This window comes from Eublepharis macularius, chromosome 5 (genome assembly GCF_028583425.1).
Source record: "Eublepharis macularius isolate TG4126 chromosome 5, MPM_Emac_v1.0, whole genome shotgun sequence".
In the NCBI taxonomy this organism is placed as follows: domain Eukaryota; kingdom Metazoa; phylum Chordata; class Lepidosauria; order Squamata; family Eublepharidae; genus Eublepharis; species Eublepharis macularius.
The window spans coordinates 1,924,857-1,948,345 of NC_072794.1; the positions used below are offsets into that span (position 1 = coordinate 1,924,857).

At 46.8% G+C, this 23,489-nt stretch overlaps 1 protein-coding gene across 2 annotated transcripts in view; it reads right to left on the reverse strand.

The window, feature by feature from the left end:
- The window catches only part of KDM4B (lysine demethylase 4B), a 328,745-nt gene that overhangs the window by 189,287 nt on the left and 115,969 nt on the right, over nucleotides 1-23,489 (reverse strand). For both annotated transcript variants that reach the window (XM_054982034.1, XM_054982035.1), the window contains exon 6: nucleotides 10,567-10,616. In XM_054982034.1, the coding sequence (XP_054838009.1) occupies nucleotides 10,567-10,616 (50 nt within the window). The remainder of the gene's footprint in view (nucleotides 1-10,566; nucleotides 10,617-23,489) is intronic.

Genomic DNA, 23,489 nt, shown 5'->3' on the forward strand with positions numbered 1-23,489 from the left:
ACTCCTGCACAAGGCTGATACTGACTTCAGCCGGTTACCCGGAAGTCTGAATCGCTTTTTCCTGCACTGAATGTATCTCCCCTGATCACTGCCTTTTACCCTCCAGGACTCCATATCAGACATTGTTTCTGCTGTATATATGCCCAGGGAGGGGGGCAGCAGAGGGACCGGAGGAGGGGAGGAAGCAGATGGGGCGTATAGGGAGTAAAATATATTTCTAAGATTTGAACAACAAAACACTAATTGATGCTACATAATGGAGGAGGTTTTTAAAAGTGCAAGGAATCACTGGCTTCTGGCAACTTTCCCCCTCCACACTAAAAGCATTTCAATTAGAATTATGAGCGCCTGCCACCCAGTTCATCGTCCCTCTCTGCAGTTCCTCTTTTTAATGCACAGTTTAAGTGGCTCTCATTAAAGCTACTAATAAAGGAGCACATTTTAAGTGATTAGTACCAATAACGTGGCAACACATTAACGCTCCCTCTCCGGGCTCTGCAACTCTCCCAGCGAGCCCATTTATAGCACAGCTATTCATTTTCCATATGAATTGCAAGCTCATGCCACTGTTCTGAACATCTCTGGCAAGATGACACGTGGAGGGACACTCGATGCTCTTCCTTGCTTGTACACTGAAACAGCCTCTCCAGTCACAAACACGGAGGGGCAGGAGAGAAAATTTGCAACTGCCAAAATACTGAAAGGGTTAGAGGATAAGCAATTTGTTAGTGTGTTAATCCAACCTTGTAAATAAGTTTACAACACTGACTAGGTCACAAAATTTTTTACTAGGTCGACTGTTCACCTGTTCAAGTTATTTGTGAGACAGCAGCAACATTTTTATTGGGGGAGGGGATTTGCATTCAATTAACAAACAAAATTCCACATGCTCGGCCGGAGGAGAATTCCTCCTCTCCACAAGGGAGTAGCTATTTACAAGCCTGCGGCATTTGTTACTGTAGAATAAGAAGCAAGGGGGGAAAGGGAAGCAGCACTCCTTGATTTTTTTCTTTTGCATGCAGACTTTCAAACTGTTATTTTAAAAAAAAAAACACCATCGTTGGCTGCCAACCTCCAGGTGGTGGCTGGAGATCTCCTGGAATTACAACTGATCTCCAGGTGACAAAGATCAGTTCCCCTGGAGAAAGTGGTTGCTTTGGAGAGTGTGCTCTATGGAATCACACCCCATTGAGGCCCCTCCCCAAACCGTGCCCTCTCCAGGCTCCACCCCCAAATCTCCAGGAATTTCCCAACCTGGACCTGGCAACCCTAGCGGGGTGGTGGTGGTTTACAGGATCTCTATATATGACTGAAACTGTTTTTTTTGTAAAGTCTGACATATGCCTGAGTGCAGCAGATGTGACTGTAACACTGCTCTCAAGCCCTCATTTTCCATTCAGTGGTTTGTAACGGTGTCACTAGTGTGACTGGCTCCCCAAGAGACAAGAGTTGACAGTTTCTTCGTCAGAGCACTTCATCATGTGTTTTTTCGTCTTTATCCGACACTATAATTCCAACCCAATACCTAGTCGGGCTGCCCTCTTTCGTTCCCTCCCCATAAAGGAAATGGCCAGTTAGTTATGTCAACGGGGAAAGTCCTCTTTGACAGCATACGACGGGGGCTGGCAGTGAGAAGGGAAAGGGCGGCTGCCTGGGCAGCATTCTGCGCAGCACAGCAGCAGCTCCGACCCCAGCAATATCCCTCTGCTACTGGACAAAGCTCCGCTTTTTCTCTCAGTCTGTAAACCTGAAGAGAGGGCCCTCTTTCTACCACAATTTACAAGTGGCAGGGGAGCGGGACCAGGACTCCTATCCTCTTTGCCCCACGGTCAGGGGAAAAGAAGCCGTATAGCCACTGCTCCTGCTGCAGCGAAGCAAAGGAGGGACAAACTTGGCTGTGGAGGTGTGTGTGGTGGTGGTGGGGGGGGGGGCTGCAACAGCAGAGGCAGCTCCTCCTGCTCCTTTGTTGCTTTTGCCTTTCAGAGAGTTCCAACAGACCGAGAATGGACAACTCCTAAGCATGTACTCTAGTAACAGGAAACCCAAGCTCTGGGTTAAAGAAATGCGGCATGGTAACACAGGTTCCAGAGGGGGGATGACTACCATTATTTAAAAGAGTCCAGTAGCACCTTTAAGACTAACCAATTTTATTTAGATAACTTGCAGATGTGGTGATTATGCACCTCCAGAAGCCACAATTCCCAAACGGTGGTGGTGCCCCTAGTTATTATAGCACAGAAAACTTAAGACAATTTTAGGAGGCTGCTGGCATGTGGGGGCGGGGGGGGGGGGCAATTCAGCAAACAAGCAGGAATTCACAGCAATTCATCAAAAGGTCGTATTTGTTGCTTGATGGTGACACAAACCTACAATCATCATAAACTCTGTTGTATGAATTGATATCAAAGGCCAGACACCACACATGGAGTGCCTTTACCAGATACCTGCTTAAATGCTTTCACATGAGACCACCATTAACTTATAAATACCTCCAATTATCATAGGTCAGCTAACCACGAGACAACAAACACTTCCATGAACCATTTTTAAAAGTAACATTTAAGGATAAAATCTGACCCAGCTGAACCTCTCATTAATCAGGGAATCAAAGAGCTAAACCATTATGAATTAAACTAGGGACGGACCTTTGGACACTTACTGTGAAGGGTCCGTCTCCTCTGAGGAACAGAGGTCATCTTGGGTGTTTCCCTTTACCCAGTCAGGGAGGCAGGATGTTAAGTTTTCTTCCTCTTCCTGTTGGTGCTTGGAACACCCCTTCTTCCAGTTTGGGTGACTCCAAATAGCGGTTGCCTCTTGTTACACCTTGTATGTGCCCCAGATCAATCTGAAAAAACAGGTAGTAAAAGAAAAAACTTGGAGCCGAAGGAGATTTAGTAGTGGGAGAAAGAGTAACACAGTGTAAGAGGAAAGGAGAAGTGAATGAAGGATGAGTAACCTGGGAGGGCAAGATGTCCTCCGTTCCTCAGAGGAGAAGGAGCCTTCATGGTAAGTGTCAAAAGGTCCATTCTCCCTGTGAGGCGGAGGACATCTTGGGTGCTCCTAAAGCAGTTACTCCTTTTTGGGTAGGTTGAGTTCCTCATCCCGGAACACATGTTGCACCACTCTCCTTCAGAAGCGGTGCCAGACGAATCGAATAACCTCCATTTGTAATGTCTAACGAAGGTGGAGTCGGAGGACCAGGTAGCAGCTTTGCAGATTTCCTCCACTGAAGCATTATTTAGTAAGGCCACGTTTGTTGCTGCACTCCTGATGGAATGTGCTGTAATTCCCGCTGGGACTTCTCCGTTGTTTGCCTTCTAAGCTTCTGTGCTACAGGCTTTAATGTTGTTGCTGACTGTCGCTGTCGACATCTTTCCCACATTCGGAGGTGATGTGTTGATGAAGAGAGAGTCAGATCTAATCACTTGCCTTGAGAGCCCTCCTTACGTCGAGATTATGCCATTCCTTTTCCTTGGGATGCGCCAGGCTGGGGCAGAAGTATGGAAAGTTGATCTCTTGTGATCTGTGAAATCTGGAATGAGCCTTGGGTAGGAAGGTGGGGTCTGTGCGGAGGACCACCTTGTCCTTGTAGAAGATACATAGATTGGGCTTCACTGATAATGCCCCTAGCTCTGAGATCTTCCGGGCCAATGTGATGGCCACTAGAGGAAATCTCCCTCAGAGATTCAAAGAGTGGTCTGGTCAGCACCATTAGGATGACATGTAGTCTCCATGTAGGGAATATGTGGCTTGTAGGCAGACTTAATATGGATGCTACCCTTAGAAATCAGTATACATGAGGGTGTTTTGATAGGCTAAGACCCTTGATTGGTGGCAAGACTGAGGTCAGGGATGTCACTTGCTTCCATGGCGTGGCTGGTTTACGGCCCGAATCCAATTCATCTTGGAGGAATCCCAGGACGACGCCTAAAGTGGGATGCATGTAGTCTACCTTCTTACGCCTGGGGCATCTGACGAAGGCTTTCCACGTAGTATTGTAGATCTTGATGGTCTTGCCAGGTATTTCTCCCAAACACTTCACTGCATCACTCAGGTGTTTGAATTAAAGTTGTTTTTATTAAAGAAAAATACCAGTATCAAGATGCTAGGATAGGAGTATTGGCTGGAATGGCCCAATGTAGCAAAGCAAGGTTAATTATAGGTCACAGTCCCCCCCCTCAGTGGGAAAAAAAGTCTGTTAGGATTTTGGTGCACAGAGCCTGGAAAGAGGGGAGGAGGGAAGGGATGAGCTCTGCTCAGTCTGTTAGAAGATTGGTGCAGTCTCTGCTGTAACTTCAAGTCCGAGTTCCCAGGCCTGCCAGGAAGTCGTAACCAAAACACCTGCAAGATAAGCAGCTAGCAACCATTAAGCAAAGCAGGTTTTTCTCTGCATGTTCTCAGAGGCATATTAATTACTCTAGCAAGAAACTCATAACACATGACAGATATGCTGGAACATTTAACTCATGGCAGATATGCTGGAGGCTTATCTGACACTAGCAACGTATGGATCACTTTAGGAAGGTATCCCAGTCTGGAGAAGGAAGCCCTCACAACCTCCAGTTGGTCAAACACATCCAGTCTGGGTTCAGGTGCCACACTGGGCCTTGATGTAGAGGGTCCAGGATGGACGATAGAGGCATGGGAGGAGCGGAGGACATCAACCGGAGCATTGAGAAGCATGGTCTTCTTGGCCACCATGGGGCTATCAGAATCACCTCCGCTCCCTGAGCTGCAATCTTCCTTAGGAACTTGGGGATGACTAGAATGAGGGGAAAGGCATAAAGCAGCCTCCTTGGCCATGGCGACAACAGAGCGTCAATCCCCTCCATCAGTGGGTGACGAAATCTGGTCATGAACCTTGGGACCTGGCGGTTCAGATGTGTTGCAAAGAGGTCCAGTATTGGGAATCCAAACTGGTCTGCCACCATCAAGAACACCTCCCTCCTGAGGGTCCACTGTCCTGGCTGAATGGGTTGTCTCCTCAGCCAGTTGGCCTGAATGTTGGTTGTGCCTTTGATATGTTCCACCTGGATGGAAGACAGGTGAGCCTCTGCCCATGAGACAATCTTGATTGCTTCCTTGTGCAGTATGGAAGACTTGGTGCACCTCTGCCTGTCCGTTTATATACACCTTGGCCAAGATGTTGTCTGTGCAGACAAGTACATCCTTGCCAGCTATCCATTCGGAGAAGTGGGTCAGGGCCAGTTGGACCACCCTCATTTCCAGAAGGTTGATGGGAAGTTGAGATTCCTTCTCAGACCAGAGTCCCTGAACCGGGCAGTCCTCCAGCATTGTTCCCCACCCTACTAAGCTGGCATCCGTGAAGATTTGTAGTCTCTGATGGAGGAGGAAGCAATTGCCCTGATAGAGGCTGTCGTCCCTGGTCCACCACCTGAGGCTTTCCTTGAATTTCCAGGGGACCCTGATGTTCATGGTTGCCTTGGATATTATTTGGTATTGAAAAGGACACAGGAAAGCCATCAGTTCTCAGGTATGAAGGCATCCCCAGTATACGGCCTTGCAGACTGCCACTAGGGTCCCAATCAGTTTGGACAGTGTCTGTAAACTGTATTGCACCATGCTATCAACTTGACGAGTTCCTTGGTCTTCTAAATCTTTTCCTGGGGAAGGAAGATCCAACATTTTTTGGTGTCCACTAGCATTCCCAGGTGGAGTAGTCTCTAGGAAGGCTGGATGGAACATTTGTCCTGATTTATCTGGAAGCTATGGGTTTGTAGATATTTCATTGCTGTCCATGTGCCCTGAAGAGACTTCTCTCTGGACTCCATCCTGATTAAAATATCATCCAAATAGGGATGGATATGAATCCCTTTCTCCATGGGATGGAGTATTGGGTTGATGAGGACCGTCGAGAACACCCTGGGGGCCGTGGCTAGGCCAAAGGGGAGCGCCCTGAATTGGAAGTGGTGGTTGCCCATCTGAAACCTTAGGAAACAGCAATGAGCTGTGTTGATGGGTATGTGTAGGTAGTCCTCAGTGAGGTCTATTGACTTGAGGAACTCCCCTGGTCGCAGAGTTTCAGAGATAGAACCGATTTACAAATTTTAGGTCCAGGATTGCCCTCCAGTCCCCATTTTGCTTTGGGACTGTGAAGAAGAGAGAATAGATGCTGGGGCCTCTCTCTCTGCTGGGAATGGGTTCTATCACTTGGATGTCTAGTACACGTTTGAGAGCTTTTTGCATGATGAGTGGTTTTTGCAAAAAGGAGACTTCATGAGACGATCTGGTGGGTAGGATTCGAATTCGATTCAGTATCCTTTAGAGATCACTTTGAGGGTCAAGGCATCCGCCTTCAACTCAACCCATGCTTGATGGAAATGAAGCAGCCTTCCCCCCACCGGGCCCGGAGCTGAGTCAAGATTTTGAAACTTTGTTGTCAAAATCATGTTTGTCACTATCGGACTGCTGCTATCTGCTTGCCCGGGAGCAGTAGGAGCCTCTCTTGAAGTTCTGTCTGGAGAAGTTCCAAGAGGATCTCTTGGATTCCTGTTGGGGCCTGGCCAGAGAATGATAGGAACAAAAGGAGTGGGGACTGAAGGGGCGTCTGTCTGACCTCTTGAGTGCCTTCAGCAGGGCCTTCCCTGGTTTCCACAAGTATTTGCTCCAGTGTCTCTCCAAATAGCTTGTCACCCTGGAACAGGTAGGCCATGAAGATGAATTTGGAATGAAGATCAGTTGACCAGGCTCTTAGCCACAGTAACCTCCTGGCAACCATTGCCAATGCTATTGCCCTAGAGAAGAAAGTTGGAGCGTCCAGTGTAGTGTCCGCTGCAAAGGTGTGGGCTTTGAAGATCCTGTTGGCTCCTTCTAGGAGGTGTCTATGATTGTCAAGAAGCAGCTGGATGAGCTTGTGAGTCCTCTTTCTGTCCAGATTGTCTTTCACTGATCCTCGCCCATCCTCTGCTAACAGGCCTGAGGACTGCAGAGCCACCACTGGAGCATCAATCTTGGGTACCTGTACTAGCTTGTTAGCAAAGGTAGATAAAGCATACAATTTTTTGACTGAACTTGGGCACTATTTATTGGCCACGGGAGTGGCCCATTCTGCCTTCAGTTGCCTCTCGAACTATTCAGGGAATGGAAAAATCCTCTCATGGGCGTCCGCCCTGCGGAAGAACTCACTGCAGTCTTTGGATCTGAAGGAGGCTTTCCTCGCCTTAGGGTCCTCCTCCTCCCCTTTTGGACCTTCCTGAAGGTCTAAGGCAGCTAAGGCTTTGGCCAACAAGTATTGATAGTCTTCTGTCTTGAACAACCTGTAAGATTGTTCAGGTGTAATGACCTCCTCTTCCTCTTCAAGGAACTCACCCGCTTCTCTGTCATTGCTATCAGAAGACATTTCTCCCTCCCAGCAGGGCTCTGTGTCCTTGCCTCTACTCAGAGTAGACTTCTGGGCAGCCTTGGTGGGCTATCGGCTTTTAGCCCGACATTGCTTGTCCCTGGCCCTAGTGGTGGGGAGAGGTGAGGGAGAGTTGGAGGTCTCTTCACTAGTGGGCCTGGATTGAGGCTGGCAGAACTTGAAGATCTCTTCTCTCATCGTTTGTCTTAAGAGAGAGAAGGTCGCCTTGGAGGAAGGCACCGAGGTTGCCTGGTACAGTACCTGCCCTTGGAGGTTCGATCTCTGAAGCTTGCAGGTTCTGCTCTGCAGAGGAAGGGCCTGCTGCGCTGTCTCCCGATTGGAGAATTGCTAGCACCTCTTTTGAAGCCGCACAGGGCTTGGCACAAGAGCCACCGCCGATTCCCACCTTTTCTGCGGCCTGTGCAAAAGCGCTCTCCTCAGCTTCTGTGCAGAGGTGCGCTGCCAATCCTGGCCCCTTCTGCTGGCGTTGTGGTCTTTTTGCAGGCATACATGGCTCAGTGGCTGGAAAGTTGCCAGGAACCCATTCCAACCTAAGAGGCAGGACAGCACTGGGTGGATCAGCATCCCCTGCCGCGGCTGCGGCCATTGAAGGGGCTTCCTCCTCTTCATCCATGAAGCTCCCGTTGGAGTCCCTAGACTCCATGGTGTCGATGGGCCCTCCGAAAGCGTAGAGCGGAATCCAGAGGCAACAGGGAGGGAGCCCGGAAAATAAAGCACAGGATGAAGGAAAGGATAAGAGAGAGTAATAGAAAAGAGTGGAAAAGGAGGTAAGATCTAGGAGAAGTTATCAGAATTCCTGAAAAAGTGGCAGAGAACTCTGATGCTACAACTGCTCTACCTGGAGGCAGGAAACAACTGGAAGAAGGGGTGTTCCAAACACCAACAGGAAGAGGAACAAAATTAACTTCCTGCCTCCCTGACTGGGCGAAGGGAAACACCCAAGATGTCCTCCGCCTCAGAGGGAGAAGGGGCCATTCCATTACCTGATCTGCCCAAGGGGTCACCTAGTATGCCGGCTGCCTTAAGCACCACCAGGATGTTTGAGTGTGGAACGGGAAGTAGGATAATGGCAGCCCCAAAGGGAAGCAGCAAAACGTATAGAGTGACGGCAAGAGAGGACAAGACTGACAAGCCCTGGTGCGATTTCTTGATTAGGGAGCTGAAGACACCTCCTCACACTACAGCCTTGCCATATCGCAACCCAAAAACTGCTTTTCTCTTCCATTTTTAAACCACAAATAAATATTAAAGAACAAAATAAAAAAGAAAGTTAGGCCTGCTACTATTTTTGACATTTTGAAATTTTTAGTTTTTTAGTTTTATTCCAGGAGGTGGGGAAAGGGATGACAACATGGGGTCAATAATAAATGGAAAGGGGAGGAAAGCGAAAGAGACAGACCTTCCCTACAAATCAACTTCCAGACCACAGTGTTGCCACCCAAATCAACACACGCCCCATTATATACATCATGAGGAGTGGAGTTCAATAATTATGCCTCACTATATCCACAATTATTGAACCAGTAAGCACTTTTTAAATGAAAAATGCTCAGCAATCAATATGAATGGTGTTTGTATTTAACAGATCAAAAACAAATGAAGAGAAATATTTTATTATTAGGGCTCACCGTTAAGATTTCAGCATGCACTAAGAAAGAGAATTGCTGCTTGCCCCACCCCACCTTATGCCATTTTCAAGGGCAGATGGATCAGAACCCACCTTTCATTGGGACAAGAATTTGTAAACCATCACTACATTAAAAGTGTATACTTGTGTCAATCCCTCGGGAACACCTTTCCTTTTATACTCAAATAACTGAACTGATTAGACTACAATAATGCAGGGCTCCCTCTGCAGACTGACTGGAAACTTTTACCAGCTCAAAGCACTGCAGTCCATTTGCCAGTGACAACTGGACAGAACAGCCCTATCACAAGTCATTCCCTGACACTATTTAGAATTCTCAGCCAAACCAGAGTGCAAACCCTCCTGACTTCTATCATTCAAGAAGCCAGTCCTTTTCAGGAAGAGGTGCTTACTGATTAAATGCCCAGCTTTTTTCAGCCCTGAAATGTGGTTTTATAGTAGACAATTTATGTTCTTTTATCTTATACAAAATGTGAAAAGTATTCAAAAAACTGCTTCAAGAGTTTGACGTTTTAACTAGAAAGTGGGATAGAAATTTAAAAAATAGACTACTTCAGAAGAGCTAACTTTTCCTCCTGCCTCTAGCCTTCAGAGGGAAGGCGTCTCTTTCTTGGGCTTCACACTGAAATACAGGGCATTCACAGCCTATTTTCAAGTCAAATCTCATATCAGCTATAACTTTCTGATCCAAGAATTCTTCTCATAATAATGCCCTTGTGCATATTTGCACCAAATCAGTGGTTTCACTTCCACTGTACAATATCGCCAAGGTTTTTCCTAATAGCTAGGTTCTCGTGCCACTTCAGCGCCTGAACTAAGACCAGTCCCTCAGTTCCTAGTACATGCCCTAGAAGTCCAGGCAAGCAACTATGTTTGCTCCATGTGGGAAGGCGGATGAACTCTACCAGCACATGCAGGAGATGACTGGGGCCGCCACAGAACCTTCATCATAGCTGGAGGCTGCACTGAGATGTAGAACTTGGTCAAAGTTCAGAAATACCAACTGCTGGTATTCCATTAGCAGCTTCAAAAAAACAGCCCGGATCCAAAACAACTACTAGGCATTTTAAATAAGTGCCTTCAAAGAGATATCTGATCAGAAAGATCAGGTGCAACTAAAGTTAGTGTTCGCAACCCTGCTGGTTAAGAGGCCAACAGCCTCAGCTTCAGAATGTGTTCGTGGGAAGGGGAAGTTAACATCCAATTTTTGATCCAACAAGGCACTTTCTGGACCATATTCAGAGCCTGAGCAAGAACCAATAAAAATGCTCCACAAACAGATGACCTAACTTTGGCATATAAGGCGCTTAGGCACTGAAATGTGAGATGGACTGTGAGCGTACAAACATCACATGTATGTATGCACAGCAAAACTCATGTAAATCGTCACCCCATGAGCCATACACAAGTTGCTACGGGGGGGGGGGGCTGATTTGATACACAGCTGAAACACCTCATATTTACTGCATCAGAAATCCTCATCAATAAGTGCTTGGATAGATAACACCTTCTGGCAAGGACAGCAGTCACGGCTTACCTTTTGCCAGCCTTTCCAGCCGCTTGCCATGTTCTGGTGGAATCGCATACCTGGCAAGGAAATAAAAATACGCGTCAGCAATACTTGATTTAGAAACCTGCACCATCATTGTAGGGGCCTATTCCCCGCCCCCAACCTCACACGGTCCCTGAGAAGACCCTGCGGGCAAGCTGCAGACTCCCATCTAGCCCAGGAAGAAAGACAATCGTGTCGGCCACAGTTCCACGAAATTATCAGAACACGGGAATGACCCCGAAGCCTGATTTGGGGCATGTCATACTTCTCATACTTTAGAGAGCACAAGAAGGCTAGAAGTAAAGATATGAACAGAAAGCTTCCAGTGGTCAACTTGAAGGTATTTGGGGGGTTCCTTCTAGGACTTGTTCCTATGCCATCCCTCAGGCTTTTATCAAAAACGTTTTGAAAACCTGTGTAACAGGGATAAGTCTCTCCCAGGGCAATTCCACAATATCCCTGAACAGCTTGTTTTACTTGCAGAGCTGTACAGATTTACTTTACATGGCCAAAGGAAAAAAACATTTCAGCAGTCCTCTAAGGGTTACTTGCACATATGCATCTTATTTCTGTACTGTTCTGACACATGTGATGGCCATTTTTAGTACGCAAGACTCACTGTTCTGTGCAAGGAGTGAAGACATGAAGGCTCAGCACTTGCAGAGTTCTTCTCCACTACAGTGGTAGGCAGGGGCATGGCCTGAGCTCTGCCCTGCTCACCTTCACACACTCCTCTAAGAAGTGGGTCTGTGCAATATATTTCGAGGAGAGTCACAGTCCAGTTCCGTCATAATTCCTTTTCTCAATGAGAGCACTGCAGGAATGAAAGCCAGGAGCTGCGCCTATGCTGTGATGTTGCAGCACGCTGTACCAGCTTCTTCAGAGCTGCAGTTTCTCTTCATTTCTTTAAAGAAAGTGTCTAGCCCTTATAGCTAAGGAAATGTATGCTAGCACGGGAAAACGTGCAAACTCACCACAACCTAACAAACAAAAACAATTAACAGTTTATTTAAACTGAAGAACACGGAAGTCCACATGACGCTTTGCAATGAGAGGAGCTGCAAAGGAGCAAAACCTACTTGAAAACGAGGCAGTATCCCTCTGGCTTCAGCCTTACCAGTCAAGACCTATGATTCCTGGAGAGAAGATCCCACAGAAAACAGAGCTGCACTTACTATAACTACTGTTCATTGACGTCTTCTGTGCGGGCACACACGGGACTGCGCATGGGCAGGCCTGCAGATCGGTAGGTTTTTTTAAGCTACATGTCTGCTACAGGGGCGCTCGCCTCTCCAGTGTGCATGTGCGGCTTTTCCTGCCGAATGCAGCAGCAGGAGGAGGCGCCTCCTCACCCTCAGTTTCTCCTGAACCACCAGCCCTCAAAAGTAAGTACTGAAGAACACAGTGGGTTAGGAAGGAGAGTATGTGTGCCTGTACAAAAGATGTCAATGAACAGCCATTACGGTAAGTGTAACTCTGTTTTCATTGTCCATATTCTGTACAGTCCCACATGGGAGACTCGTAAGTTTCTTACCTAGAGGTGGGTGGGTTTTTCATTGAAACGATGAATGGAGTACATACAGCCTGTCCAACTGCTGATCTCTCCATCACATCCAGGGCGCAGTGCTTCACAAATGTGTCAGATGAAGACCACATGGCTGCACTGCAGATACCACGTGGAGGGACTCCTCTCAGGAACACAGCAGACGATGCCTGGGACCTTGTGGAACGTGCTTTCACTTCCAGTGGTCACAGTAAGTTAGCCATCGTATAACAATGTTTGATGGGCAATGTCACCCACTGTGCTATCGACTGTGCCATAGCCTTGTTCCCTTTCCTAGGTCCAGTATAACACACAAATAGGTGCTTATCCTTTCTAAACATTGCTGTATGATGTAAATTAGGGTTGCCAGGGACCTGGAGTCTCTTGTCAGGAGGTCCCCAGACTCCCAGCGGGGGACTGTGTGCCACTTACCCCCGGCTTTTTTCTTTACGCGTGCGTAGTAGTGACTTCCAGTAGTGACATCATCATGCAGGGATCAAAGGCACCCTTTCCTCACCAGTGCAGGCTGCTCTCGCTGTGGTCGCAGCTCACTCGCGTTGGGCACAAAGGGGTGGTGGTGGCAAGAGCGGGCAGCGGTGAGAGTAGCCCCCTTTCGCTGCCGCCGCTCGCTCTCACCATCTCTTGCTCTCGTGGTGCGGGAGCGCACCCCCCCCCCACCCGGGGGTGCACTGTGCAATTCAGGGAGGGGGTGCCCCAGGGAACACATCCCCCCCCCGCCAGCTAAGTAAGTGGGCATGGGTGGGATCGGGAGATCCCCCCACCCTGGGCAGGGGAATGGGAACCCTAACGTAAATCGAAAGCAGAACTCTGCGAACATCTAACGAATGTAAAGCCCTCTGAGGTTGTAGACGGTGTTGAGAAAAATACTGGGAGTACAATATCTTGGGCCAAATGAAACTGAATTTGAGGTCAAGTCTCAAAACCACCTTCCCTTGATGAACCTTTCAAAAGGGAGAGTCGGATGTTGCGCTGCCAATTCACTCACCCGTCTACTGGATGTAATAGCCACTAAAAATGACACTTTTAGAGACAAAAACTTCAGGGTTAGCTCTGCCAGTACACTGAAATGGCAGCAAGGTACACCTTAACAGATGAATTAGAAAGGCTGTCATCTTTAAGTTTACAATCAGGCCTAGCCTGGTACAGGTGTTAACCACTAGTTCTATGTGTTCTTGAAGGCATCCACTAGATGATGCTGTCAAGAGCCAATCGTCAAGATAAGGATAAATGGGAGCATCCCTGCTTCCTCAGGTGAGCTACTACAATAGCCATGCACTTCGTGAAAACCCTTGGGGCCGTGGACATGCCCAAAGGGCAAAACCTGATATTGGAAAATACTGTTATTGCAAATAAAATATAAGAATCATCTGTGAGATGGGTGTATAGCAATATGAAAGTATGCATCCTATAAATCCAATACCACCAACCATGTATTGTGTGGCAGTAATTGTAGAACCATACTGAATGTCACCATCTTGAATTTCTTGGTGTGAATCAAAAAGAATCCAGTAGCACCTTTAAGACTAACCAACTTTAATGTAGCATAACCTTTCGAGAATCACAGTTCTCTTCGTCAGATGCATTGGTGTGAATGAACTTGTTCAAGCCCTTAAGGTCTAGGATGGGTCTTACACCTCCATCTTTCTTATCTACTAAAATCATTTTGGACTAAAAACCCCACTGCGACTTGTTAACAGAAACCTGCTGTATAGCTCCCTTCTTGACTAGTTCCTCTATTTCTGCTTGTAATTTATCAGAGGGGGAATGTGAAGAGAAATCAGGGACAGTCTGAACAGTGTAACAGGCAAACTCAACTTCATAACCAAACTTAACAATTAGCAGAACCCATTTATCTGCAGCAATCTCTTCCCAAGCCAAAGAGAAATTAGCCAGTCTATTTCCAAAGACGACCGGCTGTTCCAATTCTAGTCAGAATTGCTTTTGCCCTTGCACCTCTTCATTAGAGGGCACCTGATGGCTCCGCCGAGGATGGTTGTTGTACCACCTCCTCTGATACTGCCCTTGCTAGAAATGGGGCTCTCTACATGAAACATGAGGATACAGCTAGTAGCGATACAGTTTCCCTCTGTAAGGTTGCTGTTGTTGATACTGATACCGCTGAGCCGGCTGCTGCTTAGGCGGAAGTACACCATAAGAATGTGCTGTCTGACGGTCCTTTCTCTTTTGAGAGAGATAATCATCGATCTTGGTGGAAAACAAGGTTGACCCCTTGAACGGGAGATCTGCAATCTTATTCGTGGTCTCCAGGGGTAAGGCCATGGTATGTAACCAAGCATGCCTTCTTAACACCACTGAAGATGCTAGAGCCCTGGCAGAGGCGTCGGCTGAATTGCCCCCTGCATTAATTTGTTCTTTGGAGAGTTTCAGAGCTTCCTCCTGGATAATCTTGGCCAGTATCTTTTGATCTTCTGGAAAGGAAGACCAGGTAGGCTCCAATAACTAGCCATGCAGTTCGCTACTTTCACGTTGAGAGCTGCGGATGAGTACAACTTTCTGCCAAAGGAACCGGGCTTCCTGCTCTCCTTGTCAGCTGGGAAAGTGTCGGGCCTGCATCTCCTCCATCACTAACAATGAAGGAGAAGGGGGGCTGAACAGAAAGGTACACATATCCTCCCTAGTATTATACAGAGCATCAGACTTTGTGGAGGTGGGATGATCTGAGGCTGGCTTCTCACATATTGTAGTAATCAGCTCCACCAAGCCTTCGATAATAGGAAATGCTATGTTTGATGGATTTCCTGAGTAAAAATGTTGAAGGATCTTGTCCTTCGGCTTGGGATCTACACAGTGGTGTAGTGTGGGGAGGGCCAGGGGGCAGCTGCCCAGGGGGCAAAATTTTGAGCGGGCGCCATGTTCATGCCCCCCCGGAGCGCCGCTGCTTGCCTCCCTGCCCCACCACTACCGCCACCAGCTTGGCGCCCAGCAAGCTGGGCATCCTGGTGGCACGGCAGGTGGCCTCCCTGCTCGTCTCCTGACTCTCTCCACTCCTGTGGTTCCGGCCGCTTGAGTCCACTGCCCCTTACCTCTTCGCTGCAGCCACCCGCGCTGCTGCCATCAGCTCAGCGCCCAGCGGCAGCGTGGGTGGCTGCAGCGAAGAGATAAGGGGTGGTGAGGTGAGCAGTCTGAACTGTGGGAGCACTCGGGCGGGGCAGGGACATGCCTCTGTGGCCTGCCTCCCCACTCTTTTGCCGCAGCTGCCACCGCCAGCTCGGTGCCCAGCAAGCCGGGCACCCCGGCTGCATGGCAGGCGGTGCGGCAAGCAGCCCACCTCCCAGCCCCCGCAGAGCGCTCCTGAGGTTTGGGCTGCGCTTGCCTCCCCGCCTCTTACCTCTTTGCCTCAGCCGCCCACATCACCGCCATCAGCTCGGCGCCCAGCAGTGGTGAAGGCAGCTGCAGCGAAGGGGTACAGGTTACCCATTTCTAATCCTTACTTGGATGGAGTCTAATGTGGCCAAGCTTGTCAAGTGTGAGAGAAATAAGGCTGCCTGTCATCAGCACCTGATGGCCCTGGAAAATCAGGTGTGAATCCCTCCCGTAGTTCTCCCTCCTCGCCGAGGAATGGTAAGATGAAGACGTTGAATGAAATGAAGGCATCAGAGCTCTGTCCCCCCCAGGACAGTATCCATCAGCTCTATATAGATCTGCATGTGCTTGGTCTTAATTTAGCTTAGCACTTAGCCTTCTTGCTAGGATGCTGCCCAAGCTCTGACGTCAATCTAGGTCGATCCAAGACCTTCGGATCTGAGTCCTTTGGAGGTAGACTCTTTGGTTCTTGCCCTTTCGACTCCGACCATTTTGGATCCGACCGCTTCTTCACAGCTGGAACCAGCACCAGCTCCAACCTCGCTGGTGACTTCAATGGTGTCCTGTGGGTTCGAGGAGCTTCGGTGAGGCTTTGAGTCTCGAGTGTCTGGAGTTAAGGTTGGTTCTGGGACGGATTCGATGTTGATGGCTGCGATGTAAGCAAGTGGGCAGATGGATGACAGCTCTGTGTTAGATCCACAGACGGGAGTCAGAACTTTGCCTGAGGCCGGGTAATCTCTGCTCTCAGACGAAGGTGAGAAAGAAGTCTTTGGAATATATGACGCCTTCATTGCTCTCTACTACAGTACAGCTTTTAGCCGAATGGCCCTTTCAGCTCTGGCCTTGGGAGTGAATTTACAGCAGTGCTCACAAGCTTACATGTTATGCCCTTATCCCAGGCACTCAAGACAAATGGAATGCCCATCTGTTTTAGTTATTTCCATGGCACAGGTCATGCACCTCTTAAATAAAGCTTCATCTGCCATAATTGCAAAAAATTTCTCACATCTCTTTCTTCTTCTTTTCCTCTTCTAGGCACGAGCAGAACGAGTAAGACCTTCCTAGTCAGTGGCGAAGAAGGAACTGAAGGTGAGGGAGCACCACCTCCCAGTACTGCATTCAGCTGGAAAAGCTGCACATGTGCACTGGAGAGGTGAGCGCCCCCTAGCGGACTTTTAGCTTTACAAAACCAACTGATCAGCAGGCCTGCCTGTGCGCAGTCCCATGTGGGACTACGCAGAAGACGGACAATGAACACTCTTGCTAGCACGCACTCACAGAGGAGGCAGGAAGACAAACTGAAGAGAGGCAGGTACTCTCTCTCAAACTAGAAATGGAAAAATCAGCCTACTTTCTGCATCCATTGTGGATGCCGAATTGTGGGCAGGAGAGCATCAAATGTTCCAGAATGTCCTCCCTCTTCTCAAGCATGCAGGACAGATACAAAAATCCTGGCGCTTGGACTTTCCTTCATAACTTCCTGAGTCTTCCATAACAGAAACCCGTCTCACACTTATCTTGGGAACACAAAGGAATGGATAGAAATTGGATCCCAGATTCCCTCTGTAGATCAGTGTGAGTTTTTTTCCCTCTGAAGTAATCTCAAGACTAATAATCTAATATACAAAGGACATCTAGGAAGAAAAATTGCACAGAAGACAATGCTTCAACTGGTTTAAACTGATGGCTTAAAACAGAAACAAAACAAAACAAAAATTCTAGGAAAAGAAAACATCCTGTAACAGCCAATCTGATCAAATAAGAAGAAATCTATTACTGTGACCAACAATCCTTTTAACTGAAGCCACAACAATGATCCTTTGGACTGGGTAATTATCAAATAATTTAGTTTTGCTTGTCTCTGATAAAGCTTGGGCAGCTTTTGCTTTAAAAAAAATCATCACTAACATGAAACAAATTATTAAATTAATCCAGATCCAAACATTCTCCTTTGTGGGATTAACAACCTTTGAGAGAAAAACCCAGGAAACGAACCTTTCCATTCCTTTGGGGAATGTACAGAAGGATTTGGGAAAGGACTGATTCATGGCTATAAGGCCGCCAATGATTAATGCCACACCCTCTGGTCTATCCTGCTACTTTCACTTAATTAGAGCCTGTAATTGGGAATTGTAAAGATAAGATTAATTGAATCTTGAGAATGTTAAAAGTTTAATATGTTGGAACATGGCTCCTGCGTTATCGGAGACTGCAGACTGCAACAGCAAGGAAAGGAGTTCTACAGAAGGGTCCTGAGGAGAGAATTAAGAGGAAGTTGCTTGGCCATGAACCCAGCGAATCACATTAATGTGCTCAGAAGAGGGCAAGAAAAAACTCCACAGCTTTGGCTAGCCAAGCATACAGCCAGAGTGCACACTGCTCGCATCTAGAAAGGAAGGGGGACCTGGATGCACTATTCAAAATTATCAACAACAAAATTAAGAATGAAAGAGAAACTGAACTGAACCCAAGTTTGCCACTGGCTGCACATTATATAGAAAATCAGCAGGATGAGCCCAGTGGCATCTTAGAGATCAATAAGATGTTTAAATTGTATGAGCCTTTGAGAGTCCCTTCTTCAGATACAGGGAGGAATGAGGATCCCTGAGCCTTTATATCCCCTGAGCCTTTACACGGAAAATCAGAGATTTTTAGAACAGCAAGTGACCACAAACATCAATTAAATCCACACCTTCTCCATCCCCTAACCACCAAATGAAGTGGGGGACTGCCAAGGAATCCATTCTGCGATTCCCCATGATGAAGCAAGCAACCTGTCTGGGGCAAACCTGTACTCTCAGGGAAAACTCTGCACACTGTTCACTCTTAAACTGTTCGAGCTACAGATTTTACAGCATTCTCTGGCCACCTCTTCCCCACAGCCAGCCTTTTTTGTAGAAAGAATCTCAAGGCCTGGATGCCCAACGGCTGAGCTTAGGGGATTCTACGAAGTCTCTTTTCAAAGCTAAAAAAAAGCGAACTTGTGTCTTCGTATCGGGTTCCATTTTCCCCTTGGTTACAAGTTCAGCTGAGCAGCCTCTTCAGGGGAAAAAGTGCAGCTGCCAGCTTGACCAGATTCCTTAAAATTCATGTGGGTATCTAAGAGCCCCCCTTTCATGCTACACCAAGCAGAGCCTCAAAACTCGAATGCCGGCCCCTGAAATTCTGTAGACTCCATCCTTCTTTGCCAGCCACTTTTCCATTTTCTTCAAAGAAATCAGGTGCATGTTTGCCATGTTTAGACTACATTTTCCTCCCCTATACAAAGCACCATGCTTCAGAAGTTGGCTGCTGCTTGGGAGATTCCCCCCCCCCTCCTTCACGGCCACTCTGACACAACACTGACCCTAAAACACCCGCCAACCCAAAATAAAATGGGCATTAGCTCTCCTCTGCAATCCACACACTGCCAGTCAACATGCTTCCATTAACAGTTATTGTGAAAAATTGGGATAAATTGTTTATCTAAGATGGAAACAAAGGTTTACAGTTTGGGCATACAATGTTAAAAATAGTTAAGGATGTACTGCTTAGAATAATGGAGAATATATATTTGTTTTAGATAGAGGAAGCTAATAAAAGTAAGGGAAAGGGGACAAAGGGTTGGAAAGCTGTTGGAAGTCAACAAAAAGGGGGGGAAAGGGAGGGGGTTAGAGATGAAAAAATTGGGGAAAATTGAATGTAAATGTGGAAATAATGGATTCTAACCCAATAAAAATTTTTCAAAAAAAAAAAACAGTTATTGTGATAAAAACGAACTCTTCACATTTATGTAACACTTCAAAGTAATCTCAGGCTCCACATGCATTGCTTCAATAGTACAAAAACCCAGCAAAGTTGGGCAGTATTATTCCCCTCCTGCAAACAGGGGGGGGAAGTTGGAGATTAAGAAAAAGCAAGCTTGCTTACGGCCACTGAGTGAGTTTGCAAGAGGGACAAGATTAGAATTTGGGATTTCCAGGTTCAGATCAGTCTTCTAGACTGACTCTCGGGCCTGACCCCCCCCACACACCCAAGTCTTTTGGGAGCCTAAGCCTTATGCCAGATCTTCGGTTTCACACAGCATTCCGGGCATGCAGAGTAGCAGGTGGCTAAAGCCCTGCCTCCTGAGACTTTGCCCCCACCAGACCTTCAGGGAGCAGGCACGGGGCCACAGTGGGAAGCTGGAATGATGGAGCTGCTCTTCCCAACAGAAGTTTCCACACTCGCAGCAACTGGTTCATTTCCCCAGCTTGGTCTACCTGCCCCTCACCAAACGGTAATTTAATTTTCTGTTTTAAGTTCTCCAGTTTTCATGCTACAGAAGAGACAGTGATAACAGGTTGTTCCTCGGGGAGGAAGTCAAAATGTCAGGGAAGATCAAACTGTTCGCTCATTAACCTCAAGGCGAGGTGTCAAAACAAGAGGGAGTTGTTCAACTACCCAGAAATATCAATTCTGCCAGTGCTCTGAAACCCTTCCTCCATTATGGTGGCAGCAAGGCCCAAGCACAGCGCTGCCACCGATCTCATCTCATTAAATCGTTTGCTGTAATGGATCAGCCACCCACACGTATACCCTTCTCTGGAAAACAGGTTCATAATAATGCCAAAGAGGTTAGCATAAAGACTTCTCGTATCTCAGACAGAAGGAGAATAATGAACGATTTCAAATTCCTGAGCACCAGCGGATGGGAAACAAAAGTTTTTTCCAAACAAGAATACAATGAAACTTTGAGCAAAGTCAAGTGTTTGGAAAAAGGTAGTTACCATCGTAGGCAGTCACCTACCTATGATGTCAATGCGGGGAACGGAGACTGCATTTAAAGTTCCCTAATAAATGACTTCATTAGGAATAAATGTTTTCACCAGTCCTTCGAAATGACTAACTAGGCAGGGAACTTCTGACACAATTCTCCCACTTGCATCCCAAAGTGCTGTAATACTGGGCACACACTCGCTTCAGAGCATTTTGATAACAAACTGAAATAAACAAAGGCACAAGAAGGGCTGGGAGGAGGGGGAAAAACCCCAGGCACCTTCCTTCCACACCAGCCTAGGAATTGTTTGTTCCTTAGTATTTACAGCGACGGAGTGAGAAAGAAATACTGGGTAACTATCATGAAAGTTCCTTCTGGCCTGAGAAAGAGATGGAAATCTTAGCATGGGCGATTCCCATCATTTACTCAAGGTTTAATGATCAATTTCCTGTCTCTATTGGTGTGTGTGTGGGGGGGGGGGTCATCATATTCCTCAGTTCTGGCACTTTGCCAAACTGAGAGGAAAAGCATCAATCTTCCTAATTGTACAGAAAGCAATAGTTAGGTGAACACACAACAGTGAAAATAGCTGCGAATAACAACACATAAGAAAAGGCACTGAACAAGTAAAAGCTTAATTATGACCACTGAAGTCAACTGTTTAAGGATTCTCCCCTTTAAACAGGGTGGGTTAAGAGGCCCTCCTTTCCTCAGAGTAGAAAGAACATTCACAGTAATAATGTTGATGAATATGTTGTTGTTCTTCTTGTTTTTGTTGTTCTTGTTGAAAAATATTGAAGGAAAAAGTGACAACAGTCTAACTTGGACATGGTTGAAGACGGTTACAATCAAGAAAGAAACTGAAGGTCTGATCTTCACAGCCCAAGAACAAGCATTGCAAATGAATGTTAGGAAAGCCAAAATTCAGAAAATCAGTGAAAATCCAAAATGTCGACTTTGCCAGGAAAAAGATGAAACTGTGTCCCATCTTATTTGTGAATCCAGCAAAACTGCACAGACAGGTTACAAAGCTAGACATGACAGGGTCGCAAAGCTGATTCATTGGTCATTGAGGAAAAAAGTATAATCTGCCAGTATCAAAGAATTCATGGGAACATCAGGTGGAAAAGGTGCTAGAAAATTATTGAGTCAAGATCTTGTGGAATTTTAGAATACAAACTGATTGACACCTTGAATACAATACACCATACATAACAATTGTGGAAAATCGAAAAGTTTGGATAATAGACATTGTAATTCTGGGGGATGCCAGAGTCGAAGAAAAAGAACAAGAAAAAATGATTAAATATAGAGATCTGGCAACAGAAACCACCCGACTATGGATGAAGAATACAACAGTAGTCCCCACTGTCATCAGGGCACTGGGAACTATTTCAAAAAATTTTGCAACTTATATGGGAAAAACTGCAGCTTTCTGACATAACACCTGCAGAAATGTAAAAGACGGCATTACTTGGAAGAGCGTACATATTGCACCGATACCTGGCTGATACTTAGGTCTCTGGCGGAAACTTGTATCAGCTCAGCAAGGCCAATCAGTGATCACATGCGATCTTTATTTATTATTGACTGTGTTGCGTGTAATTCGAATAACAACAACAACATTCGATTTATATACCGCTCTTCAGGACAACTTAATGCCCACTCAGAGAGGTTTACAACAATATCATTATTATCCCCACAACAAAACACCCTGTGAGGTGGGTGGGGCTGAGAGAGCTCAGAGAAGCTGTGACTGGCCCAAGGTCACCCAGCTGGCTTCAAGTGGAGGAGTGGGGACTCAAACTCGGTTCTCCAGATTAGCCCCACAAATACTACATCAAACTGAGTAAGTATTTAACCTTCGTTTCACACGGGTGGGGGGAGCCTCTTTGCATGAGATGTCCAAAAGCAGTATCGCCCATGATGGGGTGAGAAGGCTGACATCTGACTGGATTGTACCAGAGAAATAGAAGAAATATTGAAGGAAATAGAGCTATTTCAAGCTACAAAAACTGAGGCCATCAAAATCTTAACAAGAATATGTCAACATATTCCGCTGGTCATATTCCACTGGTTATATTCCACTGAGCGGTCATATGTCAACATATGACCGCTCAGTGATCCGGGGAAGTCAGCATGGTTTTGTCCCTAACAGATCTTGCCAGACCAATCTGGTTTCCTTTTTTGACCAAGTGACCAGCTTACTGGATCGGGGGAACTCTGTGGACGTGATTTATCTGGATTTCAGTAAAGCTTTTGATAAGGTCCCCCATGACATTCTGATGGGCAAACTGGAAGACTGTGGACTGAACTATAGGACAGTTCAGTGGATAGGGAACTGGTTAGAGGACCGCACCCAAAGAGTAGTGGTCAATGGCGTTTCATCAGACTGGAGGGAGGTGTCCACTGGGGTGCCGCAGGGCTCGGTTTTGGGCCCAGTACTTTTCAATATTTTTAGCAATGATTTGGATGAAGGAGTGAAAGGGTTGCTCATTAAATTTGCTGACGATACCAAATTGGGAGAAGTAGCAAACACTCAAGAAGATAGAATTAAAATTCAACAAGACCTGAATACTCTGGAGAAGTGGGCAGCTGTGAATAGGATGCAATTCAACAAAGACAAGTGCACAGTATTACATCTGGGCCTCAAAAATGGGAAGCACAAATACTGGATGGGGGATACACTTCTGGGCAGCAGTATATGTGAAAGGGATCTTGGGGTAAGAGTGGACTGTAAACTAAATATGAGCAGTCAGTGCGATGTGGTAGCAAAAAAGGCCAATTCAATCCTGGGTTGTATCAAAGGGGCCATAGCTTCGAAATCGCAGGAGGTCATAGCCCCTCTCTATACTGCCTTGGTCAGGCCGCACCTGGAGTATTGTGTGCAGTTCTGGAGGCCTCACTTCAAAAAGGATGTGGACAAAATCGATAAGGTGTGGAGGAGAGCGAGGAGGATGATCAGGGGTCGGGAGACTGAGCCCTACGAGGAAAGGCTGAGGGCCTTGGGAATGTTTAGTTTGGAGGAGATTGAGGGGGGACATGATTGCTCTCTTTAAATATCTGAAAGGCTGTCATTTGGAGGAGGGCAGGGAGCTGTTCCAGTTGGCAGCAGAGGGTAGGACCCGAAGCAATGGGCTTAAATTACAAGCACAAAGGTACCGGCTGGATATTAGGAAAAACTTTTTCACCGTCAGAGTAGTTCAAAAGTGGAATCAGCTGCCTAGGGAGGTGGTGAGCTCCCCCTCACTGGCAGATTTCAAGAAGAGGATGGATGAATAT